The sequence below is a fragment of the Passer domesticus genome, chromosome 5 (assembly GCF_036417665.1).
Source record: "Passer domesticus isolate bPasDom1 chromosome 5, bPasDom1.hap1, whole genome shotgun sequence".
NCBI classification, from domain to species: Eukaryota; Metazoa; Chordata; class Aves; order Passeriformes; family Passeridae; genus Passer; species Passer domesticus.
This window is the reverse complement of record NC_087478.1, coordinates 22,948,489-22,962,575: the sequence shown is the minus strand read 5'-3', so window position 1 is coordinate 22,962,575 and position 14,087 is coordinate 22,948,489. Positions and strand designations below refer to the sequence as shown.

General features: G+C 37.0%; 1 protein-coding gene across 2 annotated transcripts in view; it reads left to right on the top strand.

Annotated features, from left to right (window-relative positions):
• The window catches only part of CFTR (CF transmembrane conductance regulator), an 86,990-nt gene that overhangs the window by 41,364 nt on the left and 31,539 nt on the right, over nucleotides 1-14,087 (top strand). For both annotated transcript variants that reach the window (XM_064422318.1, XM_064422317.1), the window contains exons 12-17: nucleotides 3,731-3,825; nucleotides 6,369-6,455; nucleotides 7,334-8,066; nucleotides 9,177-9,305; nucleotides 12,230-12,267; nucleotides 13,211-13,464. In XM_064422318.1, coding sequence (XP_064278388.1) covers nucleotides 3,731-3,825; nucleotides 6,369-6,455; nucleotides 7,334-8,066; nucleotides 9,177-9,305; nucleotides 12,230-12,267; nucleotides 13,211-13,464 — 1,336 coding nt within the window. The remainder of the gene's footprint in view (nucleotides 1-3,730; nucleotides 3,826-6,368; nucleotides 6,456-7,333; nucleotides 8,067-9,176; nucleotides 9,306-12,229; nucleotides 12,268-13,210; nucleotides 13,465-14,087) is intronic.

Here is a 14,087-nt window from a genome sequence, read left to right as displayed (position 1 = left end):
AATTCTCCACATTTTAAAAATTCATAGAGGTATTCTGTAGTAGGTATGAGTCTGAAACACAAGTCTTGATTTCAGAACTTTAAAAATTCAAAAGATGATAATGGTGAAAAAGGAAGTACTTCAGTAGCAATGAGAGTAGGGAGATTTTCTGGGAACTGTGAAAAAAGCATAGGAAATGTTAATGGCAATGAAGAAAAGGAAGGGGATAAGATTAGTGTAGAGGTGACTATAATAAAAACAAAAGGTAAACAGAGAACTGAAATAGAATGAAGATGAAATGCAGAAAGTCAAGACTGCTGCTCTGTTCCATTAGTTTCATGACTGTTTTGTCTTTTATGAGAGAGGGCAAAAGAGAGATGATCAAACCCCACACAATTAAGGACAAATTTAGGGAAGAAAAAGAAGTCACATAAATAAAATACTTAGGTTCTAGCATTAGAACTGCTTAAGTAGTTTGAGCAACCTTAGACACATAAAGCAACTCTTGGTTCTTAGAGACTGTTTTCAGTCATACTTTATTATCTTCATGGTTGCTAATGATTTATCCAATGGTTCTGATAACAATTAATCTCTACATAAAAGACTTGGAGTGTGAAGTCCATTCTGAGGTTTCCTTTTTTAATAACAAGATCGTATTTCCTGTTCACCCTGAATTTATCCTGGCTGTATTCTTCTTTACCAACCCCAAAGGTATTATGAGGGCCATCCCTTTGCTGCTGAGGTTGATGAATATGGCATCTGCAAAAAATGCAAATAGCTATTAAAAAGGGTGCTTTCTTCTTGAGTATGCAACTTTTTAGCTCCTGATATTAGAAGAATCCACTAAAGTAATTAATGTCTGTGGGATCTGTAGAGGTTTTCATATATGAATAGTTACCAACCAATTTCTCAATTTAAGCATTTAAAAATAGATATGTTAAAGAAAATCCAGTGCCTAGTTCATATTTCATTAATATGCTGAGTCTTGTGCTGTTCAGCATCATTACATTAGGTTTGTCCCTGGCTTGATTTCACTTCCTGCACAAAATGACAGCAAGGATGTATTGGGACCAGCCCTATGTACTTTTTTACAATAGGTCATACATGTTCCAACAACTAGCATTGTGTGTCTATTGGACTTCATTACTTTGTTTACGCCTTTGAAAGAAATTACTAAACATTTTTTAATTATTATAATTACAGCCTGAAAAGTTCTTTGTCTGTTCCATGTCATATATTATTTTGAGGTGAAGGGTAGAGGAGAGCAGAAGGGGAACTCATTAAAAGTCTGATTAAAATTCCATGTTGACACACCTGCAAAGAAATACATCTGATGAAATCCCACAACTTTTAAAGCAATGGGAGCTCTGGAATGAATTTCAGTAGAGCTGGAATTTTACCCTGTTTGCAGAAGAAGAGATGCTGGGTCCAGTTCTTCATCTGGGTTTTTTGGGACGGAGTAGAATTGGGAAACAGCAAGGGCACCAGCACCATTACAGGCTGCAGTGCTGGTAGAAATGGGAAACAGCTTAAATCAGCTTGGAGATCTGGATACCTAATCATGCAAACCCCTATGTTAATGCCAAACTTACAGATGGTTAACATGACTCCTGCATACATAATGAGACCACGAGTGATCTGACCAGGTTGTCTCAAAGAAATGCCAAAAAATTTTATGTCAGAATTTCACGTGTTCTCTTGAAATACTTCATGACTTATAGGAAGGTGATTTTGTCACATTCAGAAAATTTTTCTTTAAAACTGTTTCTGGCACTGTTTTTCACATTTCTCCTCTTTCTGCAAATACTTGAACTGATTTGTTTATACCAGGGATTTGCTTGTGTGACTCCATTTATGAGAGGGAAAGAACTAGTTAATGTGAGGATAATTTAAAAATCACCTGCAATAGATTTTCCACACATAAGAGCATCTTGATTTTAAGGTCAGAATCCTCTAAGTCAGGAAGTAAATGTTATTATCAAATTAAAGAGTTGTGAGAATTTCCCATTTCCTGACAGAGCAGGCAGTCAAATTTCTAGCTCTTGAGCGGCTGGACCCTTCATCTGTCACTGTTCCAAGTCTGAACAGCATTGTTCACTCTGTTCCTGAGGTCAGGGCAATTTGCAGTGGAGGAAGAAGGAAACATTTTTTGGAAGGATATTAATTAATTAATTAATTAATTATTTTTTTCCCTGCAACATCTCAAAGGCCTGGAATGCCAATAGGCTGCCCAACAGAGAGTGTTTAACCATCAAAATCACAGCAGGGGCTATCAAAATTGGATTGTATGTGCTTTTGTATGAAATACGAAATTCCAGAGAGCAGCTCAACTCAGAATCCCAGACGGTATTGCTCTGATAGTGCTTTGTGTGTCTTCCAGTGTGAAAGCCATAGGATTTCTGTGGGTGCTGCAGAGAGCCTGCAGACAGCTGATTCCTGCCTGCCTCTCGGCTGCCCACAGGATGAGACCCCAAAACAGGATACCACTTCCAGATCACAGCCTAAAGATCCCTCTCAGAAGCTCAGTTCTGAGACATAATGCATGCCACCCTTTTTTACCAGAGAAGCTGCACTGAAAGGAAAACATTTGTGGTGCATGAGCAGACTGGAGCTGACTTTCTCTGGTACTGGATGCCTCAGTCAGCTTCCTTGGCGGCGGGGGATCCCTGCCTTGGGAATGGCAAGGTGTGCACAGGCACTGTGGTGCTGCTGGGCTGTGAGGACAGGCACTGGGAGCTCCTGGCACAGTCAGGGATCCCCTCTCACTGCATGGCAAACTGCCCTGAGATTGTATCCCCTGGAAGCCCAGGTACCATGAGGCACAGGAAGCTCATCCAACCTGTGTTTCAGGGAAAACTTTGCTGAAAGTACATCCACCACAGTGATAGTGGTGTCACTGCATTGGCTTACAGATCTAGGTCAGGTAAGGCTTGAAGGCAGAATTAATATTTTTGTTAGAGCAATTCTAAAAGTAGAAAAGCTACACAACCTTCAGGTACATGAGCCATTCTCTTTTTCTCCACTTCCATGAATTTCTGTAGTTTACATGGATCATCAACTTCAGTGTTAAATATTTTTTTCTCAAGAAAATTTCTGGCTACTCCTGCCAGTGGGACACAAGAGTGTTCTTTTCTCCTTTCTGTGTCTCACATGAAAGTGAAATGGTATTTTCTGTTTTTATCCCTGGCTAAAGATCCATTTTTAACATAGTCATGAGTTCTAAATAACTTACAGCCCAAGCAGTGGAACTTGGTTCCCAAACATTTTGCCAGCCATGAGATTCCTGGCTAGGAATGCTTGTCAAGCCTTTTTAATGAACCTGCCTGAAGTACATATTTCTCTGCGTCTTGAAGAGCTCAGAAAGAGTTTGCTTCTTGCTTTCCCTAACTTCAGCAGCAAGTGCATTTATCATTATTTGACAGAACCCTAGAGCAGTTAATGTCTTGGACTGACATTGTATGAAGGTACATTGCTTGCTTTTATGGAGATTAACTATTCAGACAAATATTTGTTCTTAAGATCTTGCAGCTTGTAATTGCTTTCTGCAATAGAATGATATGTTTTCTCTTATCACTATTTCTGATTATATAAACAAATGAAATAAAAAAACCCCTGTGGGAATTTTTTCTTTTACAACTGCTATCCAACCGGTCTGTAGACAATTGTACACTATGTTTCCATCAAATCTGTAGCTTGAGTTTCTTGGATATTGAAAATACTGATTCTTAAAAAAAATATAAATTGTTAACAGGATATTTCCAAGTTCCCAGAAAAAGATTACACACTGCTGGGTGAAGGTGGAATCATTCTGAGTGGAGGTCAACGAGCACGGATCTCATTGGCAAGGTGAGTATTCTGCTCTTCAAGAAGTGCACTGTTTTACAGATATGGAATATATTGTGACTAAGCATTTAAATACATGTGGACTATGTCCTGCTAAATAAATATCTTCCAGATATATCAGGAACATGATTTTACTATCAGAAATATGAGTTCAGCTATGTAATTTTATTATATACCTGCATATTAATTTATTGAATTTTAAAAGTTTGATGTCAGACAAAAGCTATGGCTTAGCTTAAGATGAATCTTTCCCTCCCAGATGCAAGACGTTTTTACAAATTCTGACCTCTAAGCGTAGCTTTTTATGTACTGAAGAAACCCATAGAAAGATACAAATAAATATTCCAGGATGTTTCCCTTTTATGACATTTCTTCAAAGTGGTTTATGTGTTGATCAATGACATATTGCCTGTCTGCAGGTAAATGGAGGTAAAAAAAAAGCAGCCATGTTCCAAAACATTTTGTGCTAACACTTTGGGCTTCTGTCTGTCATAAGAAAAAATAAAAAATAGAAAGCAGTGACTAGTTAGTACGTATGAATAGCTGCCTTGTCTGTTTGACCTTGCAATGTTAGTAAGTAATTCTGAAGGTCCACGGAACAATAACGTAGGTGTTTGTCTTATAAATTAGCCATGTGTTTCAGCAGAGTCACTTAGCTATTGTGAGAAATCCAGAAATGACAGCTCTGATGTGTAAATGGCCTCATTTATTTCTGTGCCAAGTGCAAATTGTGTTGATTCCCATGCCCAGAAACACTACATAGAAGCAAAATCACATTATAGTGATCTGTACTGGCATCCCATGAAAGATGTGCATGTCTGTGTGAGGCTAAACGATTGGATCATTAAAATAGAGAATCTTTCAGTGTGGTTTTGGGAGACTGAGGAGGCATATGGATGGTTCTGGTTTATGCAGTAAGAGGAAAGAGGAGGCGAAGATCAAGCAAAGCTTTTAAAGCACGTAACCCCAAAACTACAAAGCCCGCTTAGATTTTCATTTAGAATTCACCATTTACACAGACTGTTTCCTGGAAGTTATGGATAATCTTGTCTGTCGCTTTTCAGATGGTCATAGCTTGTCTTCTGGAGGGTCACAGAACTTATGTATTTATTGTCAGCTGTAGAACAGTAACTTTTAAAACAATTACATGTGACTGTCTTAGATTTTTTTGGGCTCCAGTCCAAGCAGTGTGCTACAAGGTATGTGGGTATTGAGGTGTGGGTTGCAGACAAAGCTCTGAGATGTTAGGGGTGTAAATTTAGGTTTACAGCCCTGGGCTGTACCTAGGTAATAAACTGGTGATAATCTGGACATTATGTTCTTGGGCTGGCTGCATAAACCTACCTGGTGTAGTCTGTGCAAGGTCAAGTGAAATGACAATCTGTGACAGAAGTGACATCAACCAGCTATCACGAGAAGCCAGTGGAGATTGCATGAGCCTGTCTTTCTTCCAGAGCACTGTCATTGCCTGCACCTGCAACTGGGGCAAAGAAAGGACCAAGGGGAACACACAGTGTGTGTCCTGGACTTGAGTCAGCTTGCTGGCCTGGCACTCTAAAGCCAGCAGCTTTGTAGCTACTAAGTGCAACACACAAATTATAGCAATAAAACCCTGCAAACTTCTTGCTGATAAAAGCATACAGAACAGTGTGAATTTTTGTTGCTGTGCAGTCACTACGTAATGTATGGTCAGTGAAATCCATTGTGTTACAAGATGTATCAATAAAGTTGCTAGATTTATTAACATAATGAGCTAATATTGAGGGCTTTTTCTTTTGGTGGTTAAATATTTTCACACTGATTAACATACTTTAAAAATACATAAATGCAGCTGGCTGGATTCCTTTATTAATTATACTCTGATTGATATCACATAATGATTTTCCTCCTCACAGAGGAAGGCAGGGGGTTTTTTGAACTTCCATTCATTTTTTTTTTAAAACTCTCTTAACCAGAGCTTTAGGTCTCAGTGATCCATGTCCAAGTACATACAGCTTAAGGTCCTGTTTGATGTCTTCAACTTGAAAACTGTACAGTCACATTGCAAGTGATGTTTGCAAGACCATGCCTCATTAATACACTTTTATTTGCTCACCATTTTGTTCTAAGTACCTTTGCAATTAAGTACTGAGACCTAAGTCTTTTCATGTATTTATTTACGTATAAGCAATATTCCCACAGGCACCAGTAGGTATTACAGTAGACATTAAATTCCCATTGAAATGGTCATTGTGCATCGCTGGGGACTGTCAGATTCAGGCCCTAAACAGATTTATTTTTACACAGAGTAATCTGTGTAAAAGACAGCTTTGTTTCATTACATCAAAAACAATGGAAAACTGAGTTAGTTTGTAATGTGGTCTGCAGCAAGAAAAGGCTCTTTTAAAAGATGTCTTGTAAGTACATTTCATGTTACACTTCAGCTCTATATTGATGCTGTAGAAAACCTATCAATTAAAAGTTTTGAGGCATTCTTTTAAAATTATATTTATTTAAATTTATAAGAGATGAAAAAGTAAATGTCATTTCTTTTTTTTTCTGTTCAGGGCAGTGTACAAAGATGCTGATTTGTATCTCCTGGATTCTCCTTTTGGACACTTAGACATTTTTACAGAAAAAGAGATATTTGAAAGGTATTGTATGTCTTATAGACTGTGTTTAAGAATCTCGCCGAGCAGCACAAAGTAAAATGAAGGGTTTTTAATAGCAGTACAAAAATACTGAAGTGATCAAAATAATGCCTGTTGGGATGTTCATTTTTAGGGCGTCTCATAGTAGAATGTTGTAGTATTATGTATATACTTTGAGTATTTTTTGTTCGTAGTAGAACAATGCACTGTGTGGGGAAAAATCCTGGGCCAGGTGTGAGCATTACTGCTCCCTCTTCCGTCTTAACATATTGAGCCTGCTGGAATCTTGTACTCCCAGTGCGTGTGATTTTATATCTGATGTAATTGTATCACAAAGTCTTTCACTTTAAAACAATTACCTGCTTTGTAAGTATAATTTTTTACAGAAAGCTATATTTTGACTTGTTTTTCTAATCACTGAACATTGAATCATCTGAAACTCCCTCCTGATGATTGATGCAGGTTGGCCCAAGTCAGACGTTTGCTTATGCTTTTGATGAAAACAGTATGGACACACACTGTCATCCATGAGCTTTTCAACCACTGTAATTTTGAAGTTTTGAAATTGATGTAATACTCTTAAGTCTCAGATCAGCTGATCTGAGTAACCCTAAGATGAAAAGAAATACTTCATGATAAAGTGTGCTTTTAGGGTTGACCTGAACATGATTAAATTTTGCCTCTGTTTTGGTTACTGCGATAAAGTACTCACCCCTTACACATCTCAGCTTTACCACCTCCTTTGTAGTCTGAGGAAGCACCCAAGACTGCTCATACTGGGAGCAGAGCAGGTAAAAGCAAATGGAAAGTGAAAGGGATGAAATTGTCATTTAATCAAGAAAACAAAAAAGTCTAAATGTTCACACTTCCTTCTTTTACAGCTGTGTGTGCAAGTTGATGGCAAATAAAACGAGGATCTTGGTTACTTCAAAATTGGAACACTTAAAGATTGCTGACAAAATATTAATCTTACATGAAGGGAGCTGCTATTTCTATGGAACATTTTCTGAACTTCAGGGTCAGCGGCCAGACTTCAGCTCAGAGCTGATGGGATTTGACTCTTTTGATCAGTTCAGCGCAGAGAGAAGAAATTCAATCCTTACTGAGACTCTCCGACGATTCTCCATTGAAGGAGAAGGCATGGGATCACGCAGTGAAATAAAGAAGCAATCTTTCAAGCAAAAATCAGATTTTAACGACAAAAGGAAGAACTCTGTAATTATGAACCCCCTGAATGCCAACAGGAAGTTCTCAGTAGTGCAGAAGAACGGGCTGCAGGTCAATGGGATGGATGATGGCCACAGCGAGCCAGCGGAGAGGAGGCTCTCGCTGGTGCCTGACGTGGAGCAGGGGGACATGGCTCTGCTGAGGACCGGCATGCTCAAGGCCGACCACCTGCTGCAGGGGTGCAGGAGGCAGTCGGTGCTGAACCTGATGACGAGCACCGCTGTGAGCTACGGACCAAACTTTTCCAAAAAGGGAAGTACAACGTTTCGGAAAATGTCTATGGTGCCTCAGACAAACCTGTCCTCTGAGATCGATATCTACACCAGGCGTGTGTCTCGGGACAGTGTCCTGGACATAACTGATGAAATCAGTGAAGAGGATTTGAAGGTGTGTGTTGATTTGAATTCATCTTGGCTTTGGTTTATGGTGGTGGTTTAGTGTAATATACTCCTCATCTGTTTTTCCGCTGGACTGTTTCCCTCCTAATGCAGCATTTCTCTGCAGAATATGTGTTTTGAATACTTGTGAAAATTTTTAAACTCAAGTATCATCTTGAAATCATTGAAATCCTCAAAAAAATTATATTGCTTTAGTTTTGGTTCATTTTTCAGTGCTAAGTGTAGGGAATTTCAATACAGAATTTACATCTCCTGCACTTTATCTTTCAGATTACTTAGGATAAAATAAAATTTGAAACCATAACTTGGAAAAACATTGTTTTAAAGCATTTAGGTAAAATTCACCTTTGAAACATTAAGGCTCATAGAAAAAATAAAATACATTTGAAGTACTAGCACAGTTTTTAAAACTGGAATTTGATCAAATTTGATAAATTTGTCAGACTGCTTAGTTCTTGTGTCCTGATACAGATAATGAATGGAGGAGTAAGCTTGATTTTACTCTGGTTTTATGGATGTGCAAAAACTGCAGAAGGTTGAGTTTTATACTAAAAACCGGACCTAAATTTTTTTTCTTATAGTTTCAATTTGTTATGATGGACAACTTTCATTTTCAAAATGGACAGCTGATTTTCTCTGGATAATAAAATTTTCTGGGGAAGTTCCCTTGGTAGAAACAGAAGTCCAAGGAAAATTTAAATTCAAAATTTGCTGAAGCACTGCCCATTTTTCCTTTTGAGCTCAACATAAAAATAAAAGTGCTCAAAGTGCTTATAAATTTACTCTAAAACCACAATAATAATTCTCCATTGAAAGAAAATAGCTATTGATTAATAGTTTCTAATTCTGGTAGTGCTGGACAAATCTTTTAGCTTCTCTCATTGTTGTCTGAAAATTTCAAATAATCTCTTGATTGTATTTTTATATCAAAGGTGACTCAACTGGTCAGTACCTTCCTCTCTAGCTATTATCAGCCAATTTAATGCTTCAGTTCAATTATTTGCAGCAAGTTAGCAGGAAGAATGATAGCATTGTTGTGTCAGAAATTCTCATACAAGATATTAGTATTCTTACTATTATTTCACTGTTTTTTTGACAGGAGTGCTTCAGTGATGATGCTGAGAGCATGGGTACTGTTACTACATGGAATACCTATTTCAGATACGTTACTATCCACAAAAACTTGATTTTTGTTCTGATTTTGTGTGTGACTGTTTTCTTATTTGAGGTAAGGAAACCTGTGTTTGGTGTCATGTTGCAACAAATGAAGTTCAAACTGTTCTTTGTGAAAATGGATAAAGCATCAAGACATAAGTTCTTGTATGCATCACTTATTGACAACGGCTGCTAAACTAAATTGCAGGGATTTTCTACTGCTTAAATGAGCACTTCTTCACCAAAGTTAGTGGTTAGTAAACAGCAGCAGAAGACCCATCTTCTCAAATTATCCAGCTTATTTTCTCTATGTGGTACCATAAATAAGAATTATTACCCTATGCAAGTCTCTTGTTCACAGGTGAATAATCTTCCATTTTTCATTTAAAATTAGCTTTGCAGAGCCTTAGGCAGTTAACAACAATAATTGCCATAATATTTTTTGATCAGCACATACATGAATTCTGGAAAATTGCTTTGAAAAGTGAGTTACTAGCTTTGCTCCTAGTGAAAGAAGAGTGGTGAGTAAGGCAGTGTGCTGAATGCCTGTGGTGGCAGTGAAAGATGGAAGGGGTATTCCTGCAGCATACAGAGAAGAATTTTCCAAGGAAGGTGAAAAATATCAGAACAAATACTGAAGAACATCTGGCTCTTTGGAGACATTTGACTGTTTCTCATATATCAGAAATTGCCTGCTTTTTGTCTTGTCTCTCAATTTAGAAAAACATATTGAACTTCTTAATGTTCTCTTGTATAGTAAATATCCTCAATCAAGTATTTTTTCAAGGGAAGGAGCAAGTTTCATAGGGAGAAATCAATGAAACTGTATTCATATATCAACTTACAAAATATGGTGACAATTTCTCTTGGTGTTTTTCAACATGAACTGAATTAAGAGAATAATCCATTAGGAATATAGGATTATTTTCTGATTGATTGTCAGCAAAGGGTTTTTTAGCAATTCTGTGGTGAGATTCAAACTTCTAGTATCACCACAGCTGGAGAAAGATATGAATGATGGTATTCTGAATTTACACTAATGGTATATTGCAGATGATTTAAGATAGTGCACTTGGACCAGGAATAAATCCTGGAGCTTAGATCTAGTTTAACATAGTAACTTTTAAACCAACTCCAGAAGCAAGGCAGCACTTAGATGTGTGGCTCTTCTTATCATGTAAGTTGCATTTTCATTGTTGTGGAAAATAGCTATGTAAACAACAGCAGAGCTGAATATGAGTTTTAGAGGCAAAGGAAATTTTAATATTAAGATACATCAGATTTATTCCTGTATATTCAGCATATTTTTTTAATGCTGATTACACACTTTTGCTTTTATAATAGACCAAACCTTTTTTTTAATGGTTTGAAAAGTTTCATCTTCTAACTAAAAAAACAATCTTATGACTAAAAAAAATCTTATGTTTCCATACAATTTAAAGTTTCCAGTGTGACTATCATTGAAGTAAAAGCCTATTGGTAAATGAATAGGCTAGAAGATACCCAGCGGCAGCCTAGTCTTGAAAATATCTCTGTGTATGAGCTAAAATACCATTCCAAGTGTCCAAGTGTCCTGTGCTAAGAGTTTGAACCCTTCCAGCTTGAGACAGTGAAGAGAGGCTAGTGATGAACATCCAAGTAAATTGAAAGTGGTGGTTTTACACCCTTCAGATTTGGGTGGGACTATCGTGGAAATTCTAGAGATGCTAGTTTGGATTTTGACTAGATTGTTTTGGAAGAATTGCTTTTGAATGGATTGTTGCAGATTTGGAGGTGAGTTCACACAGGTCACCATAAATCGAACACCAACTGTACTTATTTCCTAGGTTTGTGAGGAGTGTGTTGTGTAGCTCACTTAAGCAGCTCAAAACTGTGTCTCATGGATGTAATACCCAGAGACTAGGGCTGCTGAACTGCAACAAGAGCAGTTTTGGAAGGAAACACAGAGAAAGGCTTTGTGAAACTATTCTGTGACAATACTGCCTACTATCATCCTCACAGCTGAAGAAACTCCTCTGTTGTAAGGAGTCAAGATGAGAATAGGATTCTGCTGGGAGATGTAAAAATATTATTGTGAAAGAAGCCTGATTCTTACAAATACTTACATTCAGGACCGTCATGGTCAATCTTGAATTTTTTACTGTAAGATCTGCAAAAGCTGGTGGGTCCCATAGAGAAGCCTTCAGTTATGCATATCAGTTGGGGTATTACCACAATATATTTCTGTACCAGTGACACAAAAATGTATGGGAAGAAAATGTAAAAACTGTTTTAACCCTTAGAAAAATGATCATTGTCAGGAACAGAGCAAACTAAAATGTAATAGACTAGATGAAGAAATCCAGTATCTTGGTAGAGAGACAAGAATATGTTACAGAATAAATTCTTGTTAAATGCCAAACCATCTCACAATGAAAAGGGTTTAATTCTACATTTTAAAAATATTGCAATAGATTATGTGGAAAATTGTGTAAAACTAAGCAGCAAGGCAATATCAGTTAAATGAGTATACCAAATGAATATACCACAGCAAGAACAACAATGCAAAAATAATAATGTTAAAGGTATGACATTCATATTTGAACAGATGCCTTTGAAGATACTGAGAGACTTACTCTTCTGGGGTCATAAAAATATTAATCTTTAAAACTTAAAATCTGTTAAGGCATACAGTTATCAGTAGGAAGACATTAACAAGCCTTTGTTAATAGTATGGTAAAAAAGAACACAAGAATTTCTAGAATTCAAGAATCTCTCGGGCACTTGAGAGCCTGATTGTAATACAAGTCTAAATGTAGCTTTCCTGGTGGGATGCACTAAATTGTTTCCGTGGAGAGAGAAGCAGATATTACAAGGTTTTTGCTTTAAGCAGGTTTGACTTCCACACATTTGTTATGCTCCCTCTAAAAACAGGTATAAAGTCAATGAAAAAAGATAAGAGAGAAAGATTACATAAAGTGATAAACCAAATTCTGACTCTGTTTTCTTTGGTCACAGGTAGCTGCTTCTCTTGGTGGGGTGTGGTTTCTTCAAAAGTAAGTAGTGGCGATAATTTATTGAGAAACTGAGGTATCCCTTATATTATTTTTTTCAGTAAAGAATAAATAAATTCTGCCAGAATTTTATGTGGATAGTCACTATCTTATGGTCAACAAAATGGTTCATAGATGGATAATTTAAACACCTTGTGTAGGTGGTATCTGGTACTTCTTTAAGTGCTAACAGTTGAGTGGTTTATGTCTTTTTATTAAGTACACAACAGTGTAAGCAAGATTTTCCTGGGTCAGCTCACTCTGGGGATGCAGGGACCTGATTATCTTCAGTATACCATTATTCAGAGGTGCTGGTAAGACTTGCTTAGGAACATTTCTGTAAGACCCTCATTTGTAACATTTCTACAGCTCATATATGAAGAATTCCCAGAAGTGACAGCGTCAGCAGTTGTAGGTTAAAATGTGCTGAACAGCAGAAAACCCAGTGGCTTTTCCTGGGTTAATGCTTTTAATCCCTGTTTTTGTCCTGCAGCAATGAGTGTGTGTGAGTATAGAAGCATTTGGTGACATAGGTCTCACTGGAGGTGGAGTGATTCATGTTGATTTCCATTTACATTAAGACACTAAGGGCTTTGATTTTTGTAGTCTACCTAAAGAATTTTACTTCCATAGTAATTCAGTTTTTTCAAGACTTAAACTAATTTTTCGGTTTAAAAAAAGTGGGTGTATTTTCCTGGATTAGGTTAGGTTTGTCAATGATTAAATAGGCAGCAGATTTGCAAGAGACTACCAGAGCAATTAATAATTTATATTTCGTACATTCATAACAATATTTTTTAAATGACACTGGAAATATCTATAATCATTAGCATAGTCTTAAAACAAATGGACACTGGAGTACTGTTTGTTTTTGTTTAGTAAATAAAAGAGAAAAAGCACACAATTCCCAGTAATGCATTTATTTTTTTTCATTTCCATCACACAGGACAGCTTTGAAGGCAAATTCAACACAGTCAGAAAACAGCACCTCTGACAGACCTCCTGTGATTGTCACTGACACTAGCAGCTACTACATCATTTACATCTATGTGGGTGTGGCAGATACCCTGCTTGCCATGGGAATCTTCAGAGGTTTGCCCCTCGTGCATACACTTATAACGGTGTCTAAAACTCTTCATCAGAAGATGGTGCATGCAGTTCTTCATGCACCTATGTCAGCCTTCAACTCTTGGAAAGCAGGTAACTGAAATGGGAGATGACTGACTCATCCATGCATTTAATTTCAATTTAATGGTTTCATTCTGTTAAAGGACAGTGTTACCTTCCATTTACATTTTCAGTCAAGCGGAATGTTAGAAGTTTGCCACATAAGGTAATTTGTGAATCTTTTAATGAAACTTGATTGCACTTAAGTGTGACATATTTCAGTTGTCAATTCTGATTCTGAAATATCACCCTGTAAGAAAGAAATTTGGAGAAAATAAACCATTAACTGTTCTAGGCAATAAAAGTAGAGCAACTTCTAAAGAATAGACTTTGTCAAAAACTGCAATAGGAAACATATTGTCAGCTATGTCGTGAGTGACAAGGAATCAGATGTGGATGATAAATAGTGCCTTTTTTATGAATAGTCCTACTAAAATGGCATAAAACATCAGTTAGTATGAATGATGGTATGCATATTCAAATTTGGGAGTTGATATAAATCTCATTATGTAACTGGTGCAACAAGTTCCATCTCCCATTTTACATGAAAGTCCTATATCATATGTTTCTTACTGATAAGTACTAGATCACAGGAGACACTGCTAAATGATGATACAACAATTAGCTTCTCCTTAATTTTCCCTTATATTCTTAAC